Consider the following 24,099-nt stretch of genomic DNA (forward strand, 5'->3'; position numbering starts at 1 on the left):
AAAGACTGAATAAAAAACATTTTTGGAATGGCTGACACATTTGAAATTTGTAGACTGAATTATTGTTTCAGATTGACAGAATTTATACCCTTATCTTGCTGATAAAATTTTCTGCATTTTGTGCCATTAACCAGCTTGTCAAATCATGAATGTTAAATAGTCTTGCTTTCACCTTCTATTTTCAACTATAAGAAATAGCATCCCATTCTTTCTTATCTGCAACTTCACAGTATGCCTATTCAGCTTTTGTTCTCACTGATGGAATAAACCAGTATTGAACTGATGACATGCATACAAAAATGGAGAAAGTGGGCAATAAACACCAAATAAGGAAATTAAAAGAAAATTTTAAATATAAAAAAATAACAAAAGGCACAAGTACAAGCACTTAGGAAGTTGTTTTTGTCAGGTGAGTTTAAACAATAGTGAGTTGACTTTTTTTAGTTATATCAGCATTGTTGAGATCCTCTCTCCTTGTTCAAGTAGGAATGTATAACGGTTTAAGAAAAGTTTAGTGGCCTAATAGCCAGCCTTGAAGAAAGATTGGATAAGCTAGACTTGTATCCTTGAGTTTAAAAAAGTGGATTTGACTGAAACACAATATCAAAAGGGCTCTTGACAGCATGGAGAGAGTTGTTGATTTAATGACAGAATATACACCCTCCAGCCCAACTTGTCAATGCTGCCTATGAAAACTATTCCCATCATATTAGAAACAAAAAATGATCTGCAGATACTGAGAAACCATAGGTGAAGCTGGGAGGGGGAGGGATGAAGAGCTGGGAAGTTGATTGGTAAAAAGGACACAGGGCTGGATAGGTAGGGATAGAAGGCCATGGAAGACAGAAAAGGGGGGGGGGGGGGGGGAGGACACCAGAGGGAGGCAATGGGCAGGCAAGAAGATAAGGTGAGAGAAGGAAAAGGGGATGGGGACTGTTGAAGGAAAGGACAGGGGGAGGGAGGGGGCCATTACCAAAAGTTTGAGAAATCAGTGTTCATGCCATCAGGTTGGAGGCTACCCAGAGAGAATATAAGGTGTTGTTCCTCCAACCTGAGTGTGGCCTCAGCTCAACAGTAGAGGAGGCCATGGATTGACATATCGGAATGGGAAATGGATTTAAACTGGGTGGCTGCTAGGAGATTCGCTTCTTCTGGCGGATGAAGTGTACGTGCTCGGCAAAACCCTCTTCCAATCTACATTGGGTCTCACTAATATACAGGAGGCCACGCTGTGAGCACTGGTCACAGTATATAACCCCAAAAGACCCACAGATAAAGTGTCCCCTCATCTGGAAGGAGTGTTTGGGGCCCTCTCCCACTCTCTCCCCTCCCCCAGCTTTTAAATCTATTCATCTTTTTTTCTTCCAGTCCTGCCGAAGGGTCTCAGCCTGAAACGTCAACTGTACTTTTTTCCCCCCCAGATGTTCTCTGGCCTGCTGAGTTTTCCCAGCTTTTTGTGTTTGTTGCCACTGTATTAGATATTTCTTGGCAGAGATAGACAGATGCTGATAACAAAGCAAGTGTAAGGTCACCATAAATAGACGGGAATGTGAAATTAATGCTATAATCAAATTACCTATGATCATGTGAAACGGCAGCAGAGCAAGTAACCTATACCAGCTATGTTCACATGAAATGGCAACATGTTTGCGAGCCTAAGTAACCTTCAACTGCACCTAATTCATATGTTCAGATACACCTGAACCGCTTGCAACACAATTGATAGTCAAAAAAAATGTTGGTTCTGGAAAACATGAAATATTAGGCAGGCACCATTTAATGAGAAAGTTAACTTCAACAGCATTTGCTGCATTTGAAATAACCAGATATGTGGGTATTGATGTTCTTTGTTAAAATGGACAAAACTTGAGATAGTTTAATGAATTTTATTATTGACTTGAGATAGTTTAATTAATTTTGTTTTTAAGGATGTGGTCATCACGAGAAAAAGACCACTATTTACTTCAATCCCCAACCGTTCTTCAAATAACACGGTGAGCCACCTTCTTGAACATATTTACTTAAACATAGTTGAATGACTTGATTGCCCAATGTGTTTTCCCATCTGCAAAACCCAAGTCAGGAGTGCGAAAGAATATACTCGACTTACATGGTTGAGTGCAGCCAGAGCTAAATTTAGAAAGCCCTTAAAAACTGCAGGCACTACCTATGAACTCTGGCTGCAGTTTGTAACACTCACAAATGCATTGCATCAAAATAACCCAACAGCATTCACAGCATCTTTCAATCCCACTGCATTCACAACTAAGAACAAGAGAGCAAATGCATCGGAACATCACAATTTGCACATTCCTTTCCAAGTCACACACAACCCCAATTTGGAAATATTATAATTCATTCATTGTCACTGAGTCTAATTCCTAGGACCTTCACCAAAAAGATCTGAGTAGTTCAAGGCAATGGGCTTCAAGCATTAGGAATGGGCAAGGAATTGTGGTCTTGCCAGCAATGCCATCATTCTATACAAAATACCTGAATAACTCATTGCTTGGCACCAGGGAATAGTCTAGAATTATGATAGCAACCAGAAAGTACAAACAGTAATGCAAAGCATAGAAAATGCTGGATTTTTAAATACAGGTCATCAGTATTACTGGCCTCCTACATACTTAGTGATGAAACCATCATTTCATTACTGAATATGTAGGAGGCCTGAGCCTGACAAGTTGAAGTGGTACTGCAGAGAGCAATGATCCAGCAACATTCCATAAATTAATGGAAAATAACAGCTTATATTTATATGTATTGTGTTTTTTTTAAATCAACAAAGCGATCTTCCACTGGACTGTGCAAAGATAAAAACTGATTTAGGCCAATTTCTAATGTTTCCATTTATCATCAATTTTCAACTTGCAATTAACTAAACTAAATACAAAAATTAAAATTCAGCAAATTATCTTTAAGATTTAAAATCACAAAGCCAATATATCTAAACGATTATTGCCATCACTACTCACATCAAATATTTCAAAGAAACATAATTAGATTTTGCCTTTCACACCTCATGGCATGCAAAAGTATTTACAGTTAATAAAGCTCGATTAAAATCCTCACGTTCTATACCATAATTTTACTAGGTACAGTCAAGCATCCTTGTCTAAATTTCTAAATGCTCATTGGTTGCATTAAGATATCTTGGACTTACATAAGTCAACCAGCCAGCAGCGTGGCTGAAAAGTCAGTATCAATTTCTTCTTTATTTCCTAGGTAGACTAATAGCCCTATTTCTAAATTTGCTGATGTACTTGCTCATCCACAAGTCCAAAACACAAGATCATAACCTCAGAACAAGGTACAGATAAATAGGAGGGAAATACAGGGAAATAAAGGGAAAGCATGTCAACTAGAGGGGAGCGAATCTTTGCGAACCTCCACTTCAGTCATCTCATTAATTCCCATCATTAAGCAAATATGAGGAGAGAGGAAAGTGGTGAGGAATTAGATTAGCCATCATATTCATAAATGGAATAGCAGGTTCAAAGATCCATTGACCCATTCCAATTTCTCTAAATCCATCTGTGTTGCTTTTTAGGACATCAATATGTCCAAATTCAATTCTATTAAATATACATCTTAATGCACTAAGAATACAAAATCTCTTTAAAACTGGATTTGTCATAAAGGTTATTTAATGAGAAGTTAGATAAAACAAAACTATAGTCAACGGAAGACAAACACAAAATACTGCACTCACCAGAGGAAACATCTCCATCCAGCAAGTTATCGTCCTCAGATCCTGTGAAGTCCATGATGACTCCTGCTCCATCTAGCAATTCCTCATCACTGCTTGCACTAGTTATACTGTTGTAACTGTTTCGGTAGTATCCTCTAGAAAACAACTGTTCTGACTCCATTTAGCACCTTGATGAACTAAAAAGGACAGAAACAGGTCATTAGTTCAAGTTTATTGTCATTCAACTGTACACATGTATACAGCTAAAATGAAACAAAGTTCTTTTGGGACCAATGTGCGAAACACAGTACACATGTCACATACAGGACACGACAATATTAGTAATATTAATACACAAAAAGTATCGCTAAGTTGCATGATGTGCATATATTACTGCTGCAAGTACTGTCATAATGCGTACTAGCATAACCTGGTGGCCAGAAGTCTCATCGTCTGGGGGGAGTGGGGGGGGGGGGGGGGGGAGAAGCCATTTACCCAGCCTACTGTGGTACTTTCGGCCTGACACTAGGAGATCAAACAGATTGTGGGATGGATGAAGGAGGTCCTTGACAATGCTGAGGAATCTGTGATGTTCTATATTTAAGTGTGGATTAACAACTTCAATCGGGCCAAAATATAAGCCTACCGAGCATGAAAAACACTAGAATATGTTTTGAAGAAGTGCATTTCAGTAATTGAGATGCACAGGGTTAGAATAATTGATAGAACAGATTAACAATGTGCTTCATCACTATTATATAATGGAGATAAAAGAGACTGCAAATGCTAGCATCTGAATGATTAATAATCGACCTGCTGCTGATGGAAATAAAATGTGCAGTGTTGCTGCAGCTTGGTACAGGTTAGTGTCACAATTTCTCAAACTAATCTTTTCACAATCACTGAAATCGATGCTGAAGTGATGGAAATGCAAAAAGTTAAAAGTGCTAGAAAAATAAAGAAATGAATAAACAACACTTACAAAATGCTGGAGGAACTCAGCAAGTATGGAAATGAATAAAGTTGACGTTTTGGGTCAAGACCCTCCTCCAGGACTGAAAAGGAAGGGGGAAATGTTAGAAATAAAAAAGTGGGGGGGAGGAGAGGGGAGAAAGAGGGCAAGGAGGATGGCTGGATGATAGGTGAAGCCAGGTGGGTAGGAAAGATAAAGGGCTGGAGAGGAAGGAATCTGATATGAGTGGACCAGAGGAGAAAGAAGGGGGGGACCCAGGGGGAGGTGATAGGCTGGTGAGAGGAGGGAAGAGGCTTGAGTGGGGAATAGAAGAGGAGCTAAGAGGCTGGAGTGGGGAATAGAAGAGGAGGGAAGAGGCTTGAGTTGGGAACAGTGACGAATAGAAGAGGAGGGGGAGGGATTTTTTTTTAAACTGGAAGGAGAAATCAATACCAGCCTTAAAGAAGCACAGAAACAGGAAAAGCTGGTTGATGGAGGGATCAAGTAAAAAAACAATGATAATGATGATATTAAGAAGATGACAACAGGTCAAGGAAGTAAATTAACAATAGGGTTAGGCATGGTGCACATGTGAAAAATGTTCAACAGCTGCTGTCAGAACAGCTAAATAAGCAGTAATTATGATCTGAAACTGTGGTGCTCACTTGATGTCTAATCAAAGGATAAGATATTAATCTTTAACTGCATTTTGGAAGACAAATGTAAATCTAATGTTTTTGGATAATAGTTATGGGTAATAATTTCACTATTACTACATTGACCTCCTCTTAATGCATCCTTTTTATTAAAATTTCAATTTTAAAATACTTAATCTGCTTTCCCATTTATACCTCCTTCATCCTAACCTTTTGTTTTTAAATCACCTTTTGTCTCTTTTCATCTTTAATTAATCTTGTCTTCCAATCCTTCAGAGAAAACATTAGTGTTCTTTCCACCTTCTCCCCGTTTTGCTTCATCTTAAAGCTTCTTTTCTCTAATACTTTTTTTCCAGTTCAGATGAAAGGACCTTTTTTATCTGCACGGATGCCATCATACTGCTGAATCATTCACATACTTTCATTTGATTTCTCACATATGTATTTCTTTGCCTTTGAATTACTGTCTCCTAAGATACACTGAAAAGTCCAAACCAACACGTTTGATCTTCATCACAAACTAGGTTACCAATTCCAATCCTCTCCATGACAACAGTCTCAAGTCAAGTCAAGTCACTTTATTGTCATTTCGACCGTAACTGCTGGTACAGTGCACAGTAAAAATGAGACAACGTTTTTCAGGACCATGGTGTTACATGACACAGTACAAAAACTAGACTGAACTACGTAAAAAAAAAAACACAGAGAAAGCTACACTACACTACAGACCTACACAGGACTGCATAAAGTGCACAAAATCAGTGCAGGCATTTACAATAAATAATAAACAGGACAACAGGGCAAGGTGTCAGTCCAGGCTTCGGGTATTGAGGAGTCTGATGGCTTGGGGGAAAAAACTGTTACACAATTTGGTCGTGAGAGCCCGAATGCTTCAGAGCCTTTTCCCAGACAGCAGGAGGGAGAAGAGATTGTATGAGGGGTGCATGGGGTCCTTCATAATGCGGTTTCCTTTGTGGATGTAGCATGTAGTGTAAATGTAGTGTAAGTATAAATGGGAAGCTAATATGAAGCAGATAAAATTGGACAAGGCTGCACATATCAATACACCTTGATGGCCCCCAAATACAAGGTAAAGTTTGTTCATTTCATCCATAAATTGTTGAAAGCTCTGGAATCCATTACTTAAGAAATATTACATTATATAGCCTACCTCAAACTACTTACACACAGGCAATTTCCAAAACTCAGCATGAAGTTCCCTTCCTGGAACAAAAGGTCCTCATGGCTAGTCCCAACAACAGCTGCCCTGCTAACTACCAGAAGCTGACATTTTGACAATGTCATCACCTCAGGCAATAAGCAGCAGATACTAATTCAAAGAACAAACCAATTGGGGAATACTGTCTACATGGCTCCACCATCAAGAATTAGGCCAGAAGACACAGGAGCTGAATTAGGCCATTCAGCCCATCAAGACTGCTCCGCCATTCAATCATGGATCCTACTCAACCCCATACACTGGGTTTCTCGCCATATCCTTTGATGCCCTGACCAATCAGGAAACAATTAACTTCTGCCTTAAATATACCCACGAACTCTGCCTCCACCGCAGTCTGTGGCAGAGCATTCCACAGATTCACTACTCTCTGGCTGAAAAAAGTCCTCCTTACCACAGTTCTAAAGGGTCACCCCTCAATTTTGTGGTTGTGCCCTCTAGTCCTGGATACCCCCACCATAGGAAGCAACTTCTCCATATCCAAGGATCTCGGCCCGAAACGTCAACAGTGCTTCTCCCTATCGATGCTGCCTGGCCTGCTGCGTTCCACCAGCATTTTGTGTGTGTTGCTTGAATTTCCAGCATGTGCAGATTTCCTCATGTTTGCTCTCCATATCCATCCTATCTTGTCCTTTCAACATTCAGTAGGTTTCAAGATCCCCCAGCATTTTTCTAAATTCCAGTGAGTACAGGCCCAAAGCTGCCAAAAGCTCTTCATATGTTAATCCCTTCATTCCTGGAATTATCCTCATAAACCTCTTCTGGACTCTCTCCAATGACAACATATCCTTTCTGAGATATGGGGCCCAAAACTGTTGACAATACTCCAAGTGCAGCCTGACTAGTGTCTTATAAAGCCTCTTTGCTTTTATACTCTATTCCCTTGAAATAAAAGCCAACATTGCATTTGCTTTCTTTACCACACACACAACCTATAAATTAACCTGCCTGGAGTCTTGCACAAGGACTCCTAAGTCCCATCTGCACCTCTGATTTTTGAACCTTCTCATTTAGATAGTAGTCTGCACTATTGATCCTTTTTACCAAAATGCATTATCATACATTTCCCAACACTGTATTCCATCTGCCGCTTTTTTGCCCATTCTTCCAATTCTAAGTCCTATTGCAATCGCATTACTTCCACAGCACTACCTATCCCTCATCCTATCCTCATATCATCCATAAACTTTGCCACAAAGCCATCAATTCCATTATCTGAATTATTGACAAACAATGTGAAAAGCAGTGGTCCCAATACTGATCCCTGAGGAACACCACTAGTCACTGGCAGCCAACCAGAAAAGGCTTCTTTCATTCCCAGTCGTTGCCTCCTGCCCATCAGCTAATACACTATCCTTGCCAGTATCTTTCCTGTAACACCCTCTTGTTAAGCAGCCTCACGTGTGGCACCTTTTCAAACGCCTTCTGAAAATCCAGGTAAATGACATCCACTGCTTCTCCCTTGTCCACTCTGCTTGTTACTGCCTCGAAGAACTCCAACAGATTTGTCAGACAAGAGTTCCCTTTACAGAAACCATGCTGACTGGCTTATTTCATCATTAGTCTCCAAGTGCCCCGAAACCTCATTCATAATAATGGACTCCAATACTTTCCCAATCACTGAGGTTAGGCAAACTGGCCCATAATTTCCTTTCTTTTGCCTTCCTCCCTTCTTATAGAGTGGAGTGACATTTGCAATCTTCCTTTTTCTTTTCAAATCTTTTTATTATTATTATTCAAAAATAGTACAAGTACATCGAAGTAACAACACTTAATAATGCCTCAAAAAAAGAAGAAATTATCTTAAGGATTGAAATCTTATAGAGTGGAGTGACATTTGCAATTTTCCAGTCCCTTGTAAATAGCAATGGCACTCAGTCCTGCACCCTGACACCCACTGACTTCCAGCACACTGCTGGTATCTTCGACAGTGAAGACTGATGCAAAGAACCCATTAAGTTCATCTGCCATTTCTTTGTCCCCCATTATTACCTCACCAGCATCATTTTCCAGTGGTCCAATATCAACTCTCGCCTCCCTTTTACTCATTATTAACTGAAAAACTTTTGGTATCCTGCTTTGTATTATTGCCTAGTCTGCCCTCATATTTTATCTTTTCCCTGCTTAAAGCTTTTTAGTTGTCTTTTGTTGGATTTTAAAAGCTTCCCAATCACCTAACTTTCCACTCATTTGCTACCTTATATGCCCTTTCCTTGGCTTTTATGCATTCCTTAACTTTCCTTGTCAGCCACAGTTGCCTACCTCTACCATTTGAGAACTTCTTCCTCTGTGGGACATATCTATCCTGTGCCTTGTGAACTTTCCCCAGAAACTTCTGCCATCATCCCTGCCAGTATCCTCCTCCAAACCACCTGGGCAAGTTCCTCTTTCATGCCTCTGTAATCCCCTTTATTCCATTGTGATACAGATACATGCGAGTTATGCTTCTCTGTCAATCATATTATGATCACTGCCTCCCAAGGGTTCCTTTACATTAAGTTCCCTAATAAGATCTGGATTATTACACAACACATAAAGACAGCCTTTCCCCAAGTAGGCTCAAGAACAAGCTGCTTTAAAAAGCCATCTCATAGGCATTCAACAAATTCCCTCTCTTGCGATCCAACACCAACATGATTTTCTTAATCCCCTTGCATAATGAAATCCTCAAATTACCGTAGATTTCGCACTACAGAGCGCACCTGATTAAAAGCCGCTGGCTCTAATTTTAGAAAGAAAATCAATTTTGTACTTGTACAGGCCGCACCGGATTTTAGGCCGCAGGTGTCCCACGTTGTAATATGAGATATTTACACAGAAAGATATTACACGTGAGGATTTTTTAACTTTTAATTAAATCCATATGGTAACAAACAAATACATATTGCAAATGCTTTTTTTCGAACCGTGCCTGTAATACGGCTACTTTTAAGTATACATACGTATCGGTAACACACAAATTACGTTGCATATACATTCCAATATCTCCTAGCGACTGGTAAAAATATATATACTGCAGCCTACCAGGAAAAGTTATTGATCGCCTTTAACTTAAAAGCAGCGTTCGCTCAGATCTAATGCCGCTCGCCCCCCACCTTCCCGTTTATCGCAAAACGGTATTTCCCACAAGACGCGGCGAAACCGGATGTGACGTCTAGCATTCCGGACTGTAGTACAGAAAACATACTAACAAATGAATTACTAAGCGAAAATATTATAAACTAAATAACTGCCATAAAGGCAGCACAATGCTTTTCTTCGAGTGTTTTCCATGTTGATGAGGGTGAGTACAAATGACTGATTTACAATAATTTAATTGTGAAAGTGCGCTTGATTTATCGTACAATTTCATTGGACCTCTGTGAACTACTCATCAATTTTATTGGTCTACTGTTACGAGGCAAAATGTTTTTGGCGGCATGAAAAAAAATCATGCATTAGCCGCACCGTAGTAAAGGCCGCAGTGTTCAAAGCTGATCAAAATGTGGGAAAAAAGTAGCGGCTTAAAATCCGGAATCTACGGTATGTCATTACCTTTATTACATGCCTTTTCTTGCTCCTTTTGCAATCTCAACCCCACATCTTGGCTATTATTCGGAGGCCTATATGTGATTCTCATAATAACTCCACCCGCAAAGATTCAACATTCTCTGACCCTACGTCACTTCTTTCTAAAGATGGAATTTCATCTCATACCAACAGAGCCACACCACCGACTCTCTGTCAGGCACCAGTGTGTCAGCTATTCTTTTGTGATTTAAGTAAACATCTCATACACTCTGGCTCTAAGATAGACCAGTGAAAAACAAACCTGCCCACATAACAAAGGAAGAAACAATGGATAACTTCAATGCCAAGGATGTGTTTCTCTACAAAGGGTTAAGGCAGATTGCCAAGCAGGAAATACCGAAAATCAATGCCCACTAGAGTTCTTACCCTGACAAAATAATGGGACCATATTTGCCCGCTCCGTCAAAGACACAAGCAGTAATACCTCATAGCAACACCTCTAATCCAGTCATTAGCCTGTTTAGATTGCATCCATAAAAGAAACTGTATTGATGACCATTGGAATAACCACCACCTGATCCACTGTCTTCTCCATCAGCCATTTCACATCAATAACAGAAAATATAATGCAGCTAGATGACAAACAAAGTTGAAGTTATTAAACACCCTGCAAAGATAGCTTGTCTCAGATAATCTGACAAAGTACAAGTATCCACAGGATCTAGATTACCTTTAAAGTCCTTGTGGTTAGTATCAGGACACCAGCTTTAATGAGAATGACCAGATTAACTGCAAACAATGTTCTTGGATGGACAACATCAACTACAAATTCAAGGAAAAATAAAACAGTTCTACAGGCGTCTGAAGGCCAGCATCCATTAGTAAACCAAAGATCTAAATAATACATGGCAGGTGGAAGAAACACAGGAGGCCCAGCTACGTAGTGCTAAGGACAGCCTCACTGACAAGCAAATTTATCAAACGAAAGACAAGCAACTGGCAGCCACAGAAGTGTCCTTTTTTTAAAAAAAGAGCTACTTTAATCTGTCACAATAACATTCTTAAAAGGATTTCCATCATCAGCTCAAGTAAAATTTTCTGACATCATAGTTATCATTTAAAAACTATGAACCAAGGTTTAAAATTATTTCCCAAAATGTTGGCTCCTTCTGAACTGATCATGTTAAGTCAATCCACCTATTAGCTCCCTAGCATGTATTTCCTTCCTTAATATCAGCTCCCCCCTTGTGCTGAGCAAATGGCTTCCTAGCACCAGAACTAAAAACCTCTGCTCTCTTGTGGATTCAACTGTGACAGTGTCCTTTCCACAAATGTCCTTGACTCCATCTGAGAACTAACTATTCGGTACAGCCTTGCTGTGATCATCATCAAACAGGCCACATACCAATTGAAATAAAGCCTGAAGAGCCAACAGTATCCCTGCTGATGTTACAAGGACAAAGTTTCAACCACAAATGAAAGACTTTTTAGCCCAGTACATGGCAGCATTTGTAACATGACCGATGAATTGACAGCAAAAATAGAAATAAATAAGGTCTGATCTAATAGCCATTACAGAGATGTTTATGCAAGGTAGCCCAGGCTGGGAGCTGGATCTTCAAGTATACTTTGACATTTCAGAAAGAAAAGAATATGGGCAAACAGAATTTCAGATATTTCTTAAAGGATTAAATCACTGCAGTACTGAGGAATAATAAAGGCTCAAAAACTCAGAACGGGCAAATGACGAGAAACAGCAAGGGAAAGAAGTGAAATTAAAGTAGTAAACAGACCCCTTAACATTCACAATGCCATAAGACAACACAAATCAAAAAATCATCTGGTCATTTAAGGAAAGTACTGCAATAATCAGAGATAAAGCTAATTATCAAGCAAAGTGGACAGATCAAATTTACAAGGTTAATGTCAAGAGCAAGCTAATGGAGCATCTTTACAATGCATGAAGAAACCAACCATGGAGCAGGCTACTTTGTATAGGGTATTGCATAATGAGATAGGATTAATTAATGATACCACCAAAAACCAACAGATATGTGAAGAGCAAACACGAGGAAATCTGCAGATGCTGGAAATACAAACAACAACACATACAAAATGCTGGTGGAACACAGCAGGCCAGGCAGCATCTATAGGGAGAAGCGCTGTCGACGTTTCGGGCCAAGACCCCTCGTCAGGACTAACCGAAAGGAAAGATAGTAAGAGATTTGAAAGTAGTGGGGGGAGGGGGAAATGCCAAATGATAGGAGAAGACCGGATGGAGGGGATGGGGTGAAGCTAAGAGCTGGAAAGGTGATTGGCGAAAGTGATACAGAGCTGGAGAAGGGAAAGGATCATGGGACGGGAGGCCTCGGGAGAAAGAAAGGGGGAGGGGGGAGCACCAGAGGGAGATGGAGAACAGGCAAACAACTAAATATGTCAGGGATGGGGTAAGAAGGGGAGGAGGGGCATTAACAGAAGTTAGAGAAGTCAATGTTCATGCCATCAGGTTGGAGGCTACCCAGCTGGTATATAAGGTGTTGTTCCTCCAGGAACAATTTCTCCAATTTTGTGTGAGATATGTGAAGAGTTGAGAATTCAGCAATGTGAGGCTGCCATAGTGAGAAACAGAATATTTTTTTCTAAAAGCTTCTATGGATATGTAGAAAGATAAAGTTAAAGCTAATGCTGGTCTCTTACAGACCAAGACAAGTAACGAAGAATTAGTATAGAAATTCCTTATTTTCTGTATAACATAGCTGGTCAGACATACCATAGAATTTGTGCCAATCTCCACCCTCCCACACCCAGATTCTCCCACCAACCATCTACCCCAATGCAATTTATAACTAAAGGAAAAAAACAGCCAGCACATCTTCAGAATTGGGGTGGAAACTGGAGCATCTGAGAGAAATTCACAATGTTAAAGGGAAAATATACAAATTCTACAGAGGTCTGGAGTGAATGTGGGTCACTGGAGCTATCACAAGATTGCCTTTGTGTCACTGACGACTATGTGGAATTAAACATATTATGCATGCTATCACTGAAGACAGAAAACATCCCAAAATTTGAGGACAGCAGGTCTGGAATGAATGAGATCAAAGAAAGTGGCATTAATAAAAATCAGTATTAGGGAAATGAATGGAATTGAAAGGCAATAAATCACTTGAATGTGATGACATGCATCTTGGCATTTTTAAAATGTGTGCAAATATAGTCTGTCATTTTCCAGATATCCATAGATTCCAAAACAATTCTCAGTTCAGAAGCAAGAAATACAACTGAACCACTGACAAACAGGAAAAAAAATCTGCAGATGCTGGAAATTCAAGCAACACACACAAAATGCTAGAGGAACTCAGCAGGCCAGGCAGCATCTATGGAAAAGAGTAGTCAATGTTTTGGTCAAGACCCTTCAACAGGACGAGAGACAAAAAATATGAGGAGTTGATTTAAAAGGAGGGGAAAGAGAAACACACGGTGATAGGTGAAAACTGAAAGGGAGGGATGAAGTAAAGAGCTGGGAAGTTGATTGGTGAAAGATACAGGGCTGGAGAAAGGGGAGTCTGATAGAAGGGGACAGGCCATAGAGAAAAAAAAGAAAAGGGAGGATCAACACCAGAGGGAGGCGATAAGGTGAGAGTGGGAAAGGAAGATGGGGAATGTTGAGGGGGGGGGGGAGGGGGGCATTACCGGAAGTTCGAGAAATTGATGTTCATGCCATCAGTTTGGAGGCTATCCAAACAGAATATATGGTCTTGTTCCTCCAACCTAAGTGTGGCCTCATCATGACAGTGGCGAAGGCCATGGATAGCCATATCAGAATGCAAATGGGAAGTGGAACTGAAATGGGTGGCCACTGGGAGATCCCGCTTTTTCTGGTAGACAGAGCATAGGTGTTCAGCAAAGTGGTCTCCCAATCTCCATCAGGTCTCACTGATATACAGGAAGCCACTCCAGGAGCACCAAACACAGTACATGACCCTAAAAGACTCACAGGTGAAGTGTCACCTCAACCGGAAGGAATTTTTGGGGCCCTGAATGGTAGTGAGGGGGGAGGTTACAGGGCAGGTGTACAGCATGTTCCACTTGTAAGGATAAGTGCCAGGAGGGAGATCAGTGGGGAGGGACGAATGGACAAGGGAGCTGCACAGGGAGTGAGCCCAGCAGAAAGTGCAGTGGCGGGGGGGGGGGGGGGGGGGGGAAAGAGGGAGAGGTGTGCTTGGTGGTGGGATCCCATTGAAGTTGGGTTGAAGATGGCAAAAATTGCAGAGAATTGTGCGCTGGACATGGAGGCTGGCGACATGGTAGGTGAGGACGAGAGGAACCCCATCCCTGGTAGGGCAGCATGAGGATGGAGCAAGAACAGATGTGCATGAAATGGAAGAGATGCAGTTGAGGGCAGGTTGATGGTGGAGGAAGGGAAGCCACTTTCTTTGAAAAAGGAGGACACCTCCTGCACTCTGGACTGAAAAGTCTCATCTTTAAGAACAGATGCAGCAGAAACAAAGGAATTGAGAGAAGGGGGTGGCATTTTTACAAGTTACAGGGTGGGAAGCTATGGTCCAGGTAGTTGTGAGAGTACGTGGGCTTGAAATAGACATCAGTAGATAAGCTATCTCCAGTGAGAGACAGAGAGATTGAGAAAAGGGAGGAAGATGTCAGAAAAGGACCAGGTCAATTTATGACAGGGTGGAAGTTGGAGGCAAAGTGGATGAAGTCGACATGTTCAGCATAGGTGCAGGAAGCAGCACCAATGCAGACATCAATGCAGGGTCAGAAAGAAGTGTGGGACAGTCTTGCACGCATGCTGAGCTCATCGACTTCATTAACTTTGCCTCCAACTTTCACCCTGCCCTCAAATTTACCTGGTCCATTTCCGACACCTCCCTCCCCTTTCTTGATCTTTCTGTCTCCATCTCTGGAGACGGCCTATCTACTGATATCTACTATAAGCCTACAGACTCTCACAGCTACCTGGACTATTCCTCTTCCCACCCTATCTCTTGCAAAAATGCTATCCCCTTCTCACAATTCCTCTGTCTCCGCCGCATCTGCTCTCAGGATGAGGCTTTTCATTCCAGGACGAAGGAGATGTCTTCCTTTTTTTAAACAAAGGGGCTTCCCTTCGTCCACCATCAACTCTGCTCTCAAACGCATCTCTCCCATTTCCCGCACATCTGCCCTCACCCCATCCACCCGCCATCCCACTCGGGATAGGGTTCCCCTTGTCCTTACCTACCACCCCACCAGCCTCCAGGTCCAACGTATAATTCTCCGAAACTTCCGCCACCTCCAATGGGATCCCACTACCAAACACATTTTTCCCTCCTCCCCCTCTTTCTGCTTTCCGCAGGGATCGCTCCCTACGCGACTCCCTTGTCCACTCGTCCCTTCCCACCGATCTCCCTCCTGGCACTTATCCTTGTAAACGGAACAAGTGCTACACCTGCCCTTACACTTCCTCCCTCACCACCATTCAGTCCTTCCAGGTGAGGCGACACTTCACCTGTGAGTCCGCTGGTGTGGTATACTGCGTCCGGTGCTCCCGGTGTGGCCTTTTATATATTGGTGAGACCCGACACAGACTGGGAGACCATTTCGCTGAACACCTACGCTCGGTCCGCCAGAAAAAGCAGGATCTCCCAGTGGCCACACATTTTAATTCCACGTCCCATTCCCATTCTGATATGTCTATCCATGGCCTCCTCTATTGTCAAAATGAATCCAAACTCAGTTCGGAGGAACAACACCTTATATACCGGCTGGGTAGCCTCCAACCTGATGGCATGAACATTGACTTCTCTAACTTCCGTTAATGCCCCTCCTCCCCTTCTTACCCCATCCCTGACATATTTAGTTGTTTGCCTGTTCTCCATCTCCCTCTGGTGCTTCCCTCCTCCCCTCCTTTCTTTCTCCTAAGGCCTCCCGTCCCATGATCCTTTCCCTTCTCCAGCTCTGTATCACTTTCACCAAACACCTTTCCAGCTCTTAGCTTCATCCTACCCCCTCCGGTCTTCTCCTATCATTTCGCATTTCCCCTTCCCCCCACTACTTTCAAATCTTTTACCATCTTTCCTTTCGGTTAGTCCTGACGAAGGGTCTCGGCCCGAAACAGCGTTAGCTCTTCTCCCTGTAGATGCTGTCTGGCCTGCTGTGTTCCACCAGCATTTTGTGTGTGTTGTTGATAGTCACCAGTGTAGGCTTGGTACAGAAACTGTCCCACATAGCCAACAAACAAGCAGACATAGCTGGGTCCCACACTAGTGCCCATGGGTACAGCTTCTGTTTGAAGGAAGTGGGAGGAACCAAAGGAGAAATATAAATAAAACATGCCATCAGGTTGGAGGCTACCCAGACAGAATAAAATCATTGACAAAAAAGGAAAGAGAAAGCAGGAAACCTATTTGCCTGACATGAGTTGAATAAAATGGCTCTGATAGCTTATCAAGGAATTGCTAAAAGACATTTAGCAAATAAGATATGGCAGATCCAGCAAAAGTTCAAAGTACATTAATCAGAGTATGTATACTATAAACAAACTCAAGATTAGTTTCCTTCCAGGCACCATAAAACAACAAAACACAATAGAGCCCATTAAAAAAAAGACAAACACACAATGCTGGAGGAACTCAGCAGGCCAGGCAGCATCTTGGGAAAGGGTGCAATCGACATTTTGGGCTGAAACACATCAGCAGGACTGGAGAAAAAAGGCCGAGAAGTAGATTTAAAAGGTGGGGGTAGGGGAGAGAGAAGCACAACATGATAGGCGAAACCTGGAGGGGGAGGAATGAAGAAAAGAGCTGGGAAGTTCATTGATGAGAGGATAAAGCGGGTGGGAAATGGTGAAGAAGAGGGGTGGGAGGCATAAACAGAAGAGCGAGAAATCGATGTTCATGCCATCAAGCTGGAAGCTGACCAAAAGGAATACAAGGTGTTGTTCCTCTAACCCAAGTGTGGCCTTATCATGACAGTGAAGATGGCCATGAATAGACATAGCAGAATGGGAATGGGAAATGTAACTAGAATGGCTGGACACTGGGCAGGGAAACACCCAATGTGCAGGTGGAAAGAAAACAAAACATTCAAACAATAAAAGTAAGCAAATAACATCAGAACTGAAGTTCACAAAAGTGAGTCCACAGTAACAAAGTTATCACTGCAGTCAATTCAGGAATCCATTAATTACAGGTCACAGCCTCAGTTCAGCACAGAGATGTCGAATCCTTGTGGATATTGTTACAAAACTGCAAGGGTAAAAAGACCCTAATGGGATTTACATATTGAACCGTAGCTAGGATATGTGATATAAATTACAACAGGAGATGGAAAAGGCATGTTAAAAGAGCAATGTTAGATTTCAGTATGCAGATAGATTGGGTGGGTTGTTGCAAGAAACGGAATTCATACAATGCCTGCGCAATGGCTTTTAAGAGCAGCTTGTGGTTGAGCCCACTATGGAGAAAGCAATTCTAGATTGGGTGTTGTGTAACGAAACAGATTTGAATTGGGAGCTTAAGGTGAAGGAACCCTTACACTTGCGTTTGAGAGGGAGAAGCTAACATCAGATGTGTCAGTATGACAGTGGAGTAAAGAGATCTGCAGAGGCATAAGAGAGGAGCTTCCCAAAGTTGATTGGAAGGTGACACTATCAGGGATGATGGCAGAACGGCAATGGATGGTATTTCTGGGAACAATTCAGAAGGCAAAGAGTAGATACATACCAAAGAGGAAGTATTCTAAACGGAAAATGAGACAACTAGGGCTGACAAGAGAAGTTTATAGACAACATAAAAGCAAAAGCAAAAATTAGCAGGAAGCTGGATGGCTGGGAAGCTTTTAAAAACCAGCTGATGGAAACTAAAAAAAACAATAACGACAGAAGATGAATATGAAGATAAAGTAGCCAGTAATATAAAAGAGACTTTTCAGATATAAAAAGAGAATGGATATCGTACCACTGGAAAATGACGCTTGAGAGGTAGTAATGGGGGATAAAGAAATGGCATACTTGTACTTTTAGAAGACCTTTCAGGCATCACACAAGAGATTATTGAACAATATTTGAGCACACAATTTGGGGGTAATATACTGGCATAGACTAAGGATTTATTAATGAAAACAGCATAAATAAATGGGTTATTCTTGTTTTATGAGGCTGCCTTTGGAAGATAACATGGTGATTAGCAGTAGGACCTCGACTGTTAACAATTCGTATCAAGGATATGGATGAGGGGGATCAAATGTAACATATTCCAAGTTGACTAATGATACTAAGCCAAGTACCAATGTTAGCTGTGGGGAGAATGCAGAAAAGCTTCAAGAGGTTGTATGGGATTCGGGGGGGGGGGGGGGGGCTAATTAGATGGATTCAGAATCGACTCAATGATAGAAAGCAGAGTGTTATGATTGAAGGTTCATTGTCTGAGTGGAGGCCTGTGACTAGAGTGTGGTGCCCTGGGGATCAGTGTTGAGATCTCAGTTAATCATTATGTAAATTTTTTGGATATGAATCACATTGCATGATTAGTAAGCTTGCTGATGATACTACATTAAGTAGTTATTGTTGATAGCGAAGAGGTTACAATGAAACGCACAGATATCTTGAACAGTTAAGATGACCTGGGGAATAGCAAATGAATTGCAACTTAGCTAAGTATGAGGTAAGTATGTGTCTACACAATGAATGATAGGACACTGACGAGTGTTGTGGAGCCAAGGGACCAGACAGTACAAGTGCATATCTCACCAAGTGCTACACTAGTAGATTTGGTGGTGAAGAAGTTGTTTAGTCTGCTGGCTTTCAGCAGTTAGGACACTGTCTTAGAGCAAGGACATAATGCTGCGGTTGGTTATACACGTCACGAGTGAGGCTGCATGAGGAATATCATGTACAGTTTTGTCACCCTGTTATGGGAAAAACATTGTCCAGCTGAAAAGGATACAAGGATGTTGCCTGGACTGTGGGGCTGAGTTAAAGGGGGAAGGTTGATCACAATGCATTATTATTTCCTGGAGTGCTGGAAAATCATGAGGGGTATAGATAAGGTCAGTCTCTTCCCCAGGGTTGCTGAACCCAAAACTCAAAGGCACAAATACATAATAAGGAGAGAATTTTAGAAAGGACCTGAGAGGTAAATTCTTTACACAGAAGGTAGTGAGCATCTGGAATGAGCCACGAGAGATAGTGAACAAGCTTTATACAATTGCACCATTTAAGAGGCATTTGGGCAAGTACATGGAGGGGGTTTTTCAGGCCAAACACTGGTAACAGGGCCAACAGGAAGAACGCCATGGTCAGCATGGACCATTTGGGTGAAAGGGGCTGTTTCCTTGCTGTATTACTCTAAAAGCTCAGGCAATGGACAAGTCATGGGAGATGGAATATGTGGAAAATTGTGAAGTTAACTGATATAACATCTGCAACAAGAGAGGGCATTTTACCCCATTAGGCTCCAAGCCACTGCCAGCAGAAAAATCCTTTTAACTAAAATCCTATAATTTACTCTCCAGGTAAACAGATGAAAGGGCAGACCAGTGGCAGATAAAAGTAGAAAATGTAAGGATATTTAATACCAAATACAAACAGAAAATGATAAAATGAAACAATTTTAAACTGGATACAGAAGTTGAGGGACCATTTGGTACAGGTGTACAAGTCATTACAAGTAGCAGGTCAAGTTGAGAAAGCAGTTCGCAAGGGTTTACCAACAGAGGAGTGGAGTATGAGGTCAGGGAAGTCACACTGAACCTTTATAAAATACTAATTTGTCTCTAGTTGGCAAGCTGTGCTCTATCCATTACAAGGATGCAAAAGTTAATTATACCAGTTTATTCCTGTCAAAAGTACTGCAACACAGTGAAAACCTTTCTGATTGCATGCCATCCAGGCAGACCAAGCAATACACTGAGGTAGTAAAAAAAAAGCAAAATATATTGCAGCAAATGCAGAGAAAGTACAGTGCTGATAAACAAATAAAGTGCAAGGCCCACAACAAGGTAGATGGAAAGGCAAGAATTTATTGTCAGTCTGTGAGAGGTTTGTTCAAGAGTCTAATAACACCAGGATGGAAACTGCCCTTGAATGTGGTGGTTGGTACTTTTAAGTTTTAATTACCTCCTGCCCTACTAGAGAGAGGTGTTATGAGTGATGAACAGACCTGATGGACAATGGGGTACAGAGTTAACCATCCCCCCCCCCCGAGAACCACGAACTATTACTGTTGCTATGCTGACCATGAGAAAGAGACACGAAAAACAGGCAAGAACATCTGCGACAGATAAGAGAGAGGGGGAAATTGCTGATTAACTGTATTGTGACTCCTTTTGAATTATTTACTGTTTTGCTGCAAGGACAATAGTTTGCTCGTTAACATTCCTCAGTGGACTGCAGGAGTGGCCTGATTTGATGGACACAGTCATTCAGAATTGATGGATAGCTGAGACCCCGTTAGTAGGGATAAAAAGACAGGTCTGGAGAGACACCCTTCAGACATGCCAGTGGACACTGATTGAGGGTTGGAACCCACAAGAAAGGTGGGGGCTTTGGAAACCGAACCAGGAGATCGGTCAGTAAAGCTCACAGTGTTACAGCAGGGCCGGTGGGGACTTGTGTGTGTGTCCACTCATGCCAGAGTGACGAGTCCACCACAGAAGAATGGTCTAGCAGAAGGACAGAGGGGTCATAGCTGAATGACCACCACAACAACGGTGCAACGGAATCAAAAGGCAACAGGAAGGTTTGCTGACTGCAACTGCTTAATCTCTCACTCTCTCTCTCTCTCTATCTAACGATTACAACTCAACAAGCATAACTACCTCAGCACTGAACTTTATATTCTATGACAATTCATTTACCCCTAGACATCGATAGAGCTTGTTTATTATTGCTTATTATTATTATTCCTACACTTTTAGGTTTATTACTGCTACCTTGTGTTATATGTATATTTGCATTAGTGATATGGTTTTGCTTATTTTTATTAATAAACACCTTTAAGCATAGTACCACCAGACTCCAACGGATTCTTCTTTCTCTGCTAGTCAGACACCCAGTTACGGGGTACATAACAGAGGAGAGAATGACCAGGGTGCGAAGGATCCTTGTTCATGTTGGCTACATTCCTTAAGCAGCAAGAAGTGTAGAAAGATTCAAAGAAAAGGAAGGCTTTCTTTTTTAAATCCAGAAGTGATTTGAGAATGATTCCTGGAATGAGGAACGACTATTAGAGAGGCAATGACAGAGGTACATAAAAGGATGAGACAACTGAATGAAAGCCAGGTTTGTTATTAAACCATAAAACATAGGAGCAGAATTAGGCCTTTCAGCCCATCAAATCTGCTCAGAATCAGATTTATTATCACCAACATGTGTCGTGAAATTTGTTAACTTAGCCACAGTTCAATGCAATACATAATATAGAAAATAAATTACAGTATATGTATATTGAATAGATTAAACATTGTGTGAAAACATTAATAATTCATATTTTTAAAAGTGAGGTACTGTTCATGGTTTCAAACTCCTAATGAAGTACAGTCGTGCTCTTGCCTTCTTTATAGCTGCATTATTATGTTGGGACCAGGTTAGGTCCTCAGACATCTTGACACCCAGGACCTTGAAATTGCTCACTCACTCCACTTTGATCCCTCTATGAGGATTGATAGGTATTCCTTCGTCTTACTCTTCCTGAAGTCCACAATCAGCTCTTTCATCTTACTGATGTTGGGTATAAGGTTGTTGCTGCAACACCACTCCACCAGTTGGTATATTTTGCCCGTTTGCCCTCTCGTCTCCTTCGGAGATTCTACCCTCAATAGTTGGATCATCAGCAAATTTAAAGATGGTATTTGAGCTATAACTAGCCACACAGTCATGGGTGTAGAGTAGAGCAGTGGGCTAAGCACACACCCGAAGTGCACCAGTGTTGATCATCAGTGATGAGGAGATATTATCACCAATCTGCAGAGATTGTGGGCTTCGGGTTAGGAAGTTGAGGATCCAATTGCAGAGGGAGTTACACAGACACAGGTTCTGTAACTTCTCAATCAGGATTGTGGGAATGATGGCGTTAAATGCTGAGTTATAGTCGATGAACAATATACTGACATAGGTATTTGTATTGTCCTGGTGGTCTGTCATGCAAAGAGCCATTGAGATTGCATCTGCCATTGGCCTATTGTGGCGAAAGGAAAATTTCAGTGGGTCCAGGACCTTGCTGAGGCAGGAGTTCAGTCCAGTCATGACCAACCTCTCAAAGCAGTTCATCCCTGTAGATGCTACAGTCATTAAGGCAGCTCACATTATTCTTCTTAAGGTATAATTGTTGCCTTCTTGAAGCAAGTGGGAACTACCGCCCGTAGTAGTAAGGGGTTGAAAATGTCCTTCTGCCTCGTGAGGGTGTACCCTCTTTAAAGATGGTCTCACATCAGCCTCAGAGACAGAGATCACAGGGTCACTGGGTGCAACAGGGATCTTCACAGCTGCAGTTATATTCTTCCTTTCAAAGCAGGCACAGAAGGCTTTGATTTCACTTTGTAGGGAAGCATCACTGCCATTCATCATATTAGCTTTCACTTTGTTGGAAGTAATATTTTGCAAACCCTGCCAGAGTTGTCTTGCATCCGATGTCTCCTCCAACTGCATTCAAAATCGTCTCTTCGCCCTTGAAATAGCCCTCTGCAAGTCATACCTAGTTTTCTGGTACAGACCAGGGTCACCAAACTTAAATGCCACAGATTTGGACTTCAGTAGACGACATACCTCCTGGTTCATACATGGCTTTTGGTTTGGAAATGTACAATAAGTCTTTGTTGGCACACATATTTATCCATACAGGTTTTAATGAAGTCGGTAAGAACTGCAACATACCCATCCAGATTCAAAGATGGATCTCTAAGCACAGTACAGACCACCGATTCAAAGCAGTCCTGTCAACGCTCCTGTGTTTCCCTTGTCCATACCTTCTTGGTCCTGACTACTAGTGCTGCAGTCTTCAGTCTCTGCCAATTCTCAGGGAGTAGAAGTACAGCCATGTGATCAACTTTCCAGAAGTGAAGGCGTGCAACAGCACGGTAGGAATTCTTGATGGTGGTGTAGCAAAGGTCCAGTAGCATCCGTGGAAACGAACAGTCAATGTTTTGGGCCGAGACCCTTCGTCAGGACTGAACAGGGGGCAGGGGCCCTATGAAGAAGGTGGGGTGAGGGTGGGAAGGAGAAGGCTGGTAGGTACCAGGTGAAAAGCCAGTAAGGGGAAAGATCAAGGGGTGGGGGAGGGGAAGCAGGGAGGGGATAGGCAGGAAAGGTGAAGGAGGAATGTAAGGGGAAAGCACTATTGGTAGTAGAAGGAGGCGAAACCATGAGGGAGGTGATAGGCAGCTGGAGGAGGAGGCAGAGTGAAAGTGGGATGGAGAAAGGGAGAGGGAGGGAATTACCAGAAGTTGGAGAATTCAATGTTCATGCCAAGGGGCTGGAGACTACCCAGACAGTATGGGGTGTTGCTTCTCCAACCTGAGTTTGGCCTCGTCATGGCAGTAGAGGAGGCCATGTATGGACATATCCAAATGGGAATGTGAAGCAGAGTTGAAATGGGTGCACCTTCGCTCCGTCCACCACAACAGAAAGGATCTCCCGGTTGTCACCCATTCCTTCTTCACCTTTCCTGCCTACCCCTCCCTGCTTCCCCTTGATCTTTCCCCTTACTAGTTTTTCACCTGGTACCTACCAGCCTTCTCCTTCCCATCCTCCCCCTGCCTTCTTTATAAGGCCCCTGCCCCCTCCCTCTTCAGTCCTGATGAAGGGTCTCGGCCTGAAACATTGACTGTTTGTTTCCATGGATGCTGCCCGACCTGCTGATTCCTCCAGCATGTTGTGCGTGTTGCTTTGACCCCAGCATCTGCAGAGTATTTTGTGTTTACGGTCCAGTGTGTTGTTTGCTCTGGTATTGCAAGTGATGGTAACCACTTAGTGATGTTTTTCAGACTGGCCTGGTTAAAATCTCCCAAAACGATGGTGAAGGTGTTAGGGTGTGCTGTTTCAAGCATGTTGATC

General features: G+C 42.1%; 1 protein-coding gene across 6 annotated transcripts in view; it reads right to left on the minus strand.

Annotated features, from left to right (window-relative positions):
* The window catches only part of clcn3 (chloride channel 3), a 224,651-nt gene that overhangs the window by 181,595 nt on the left and 18,957 nt on the right, over window positions 1–24,099 (minus strand). For 4 of the 6 annotated variants that reach the window (XM_073047862.1, XM_073047856.1, XM_073047857.1 and 1 more), the window contains one exon: window positions 3,716–3,891. In XM_073047862.1, coding sequence (XP_072903963.1) covers window positions 3,716–3,875 — 160 coding nt within the window. In that variant the 5' untranslated portion in view covers window positions 3,876–3,891. Of the gene's footprint in view, window positions 1–3,715; window positions 3,892–4,676; window positions 4,696–24,099 lie in introns of those variants that run through there. The other 2 variants (XM_073047858.1, XM_073047863.1) reach the window with 2 other exon arrangements.

This window comes from Hemitrygon akajei, chromosome 6 (genome assembly GCF_048418815.1).
Source record: "Hemitrygon akajei chromosome 6, sHemAka1.3, whole genome shotgun sequence".
Classification (NCBI taxonomy): Eukaryota; Metazoa; Chordata; class Chondrichthyes; order Myliobatiformes; family Dasyatidae; genus Hemitrygon; species Hemitrygon akajei.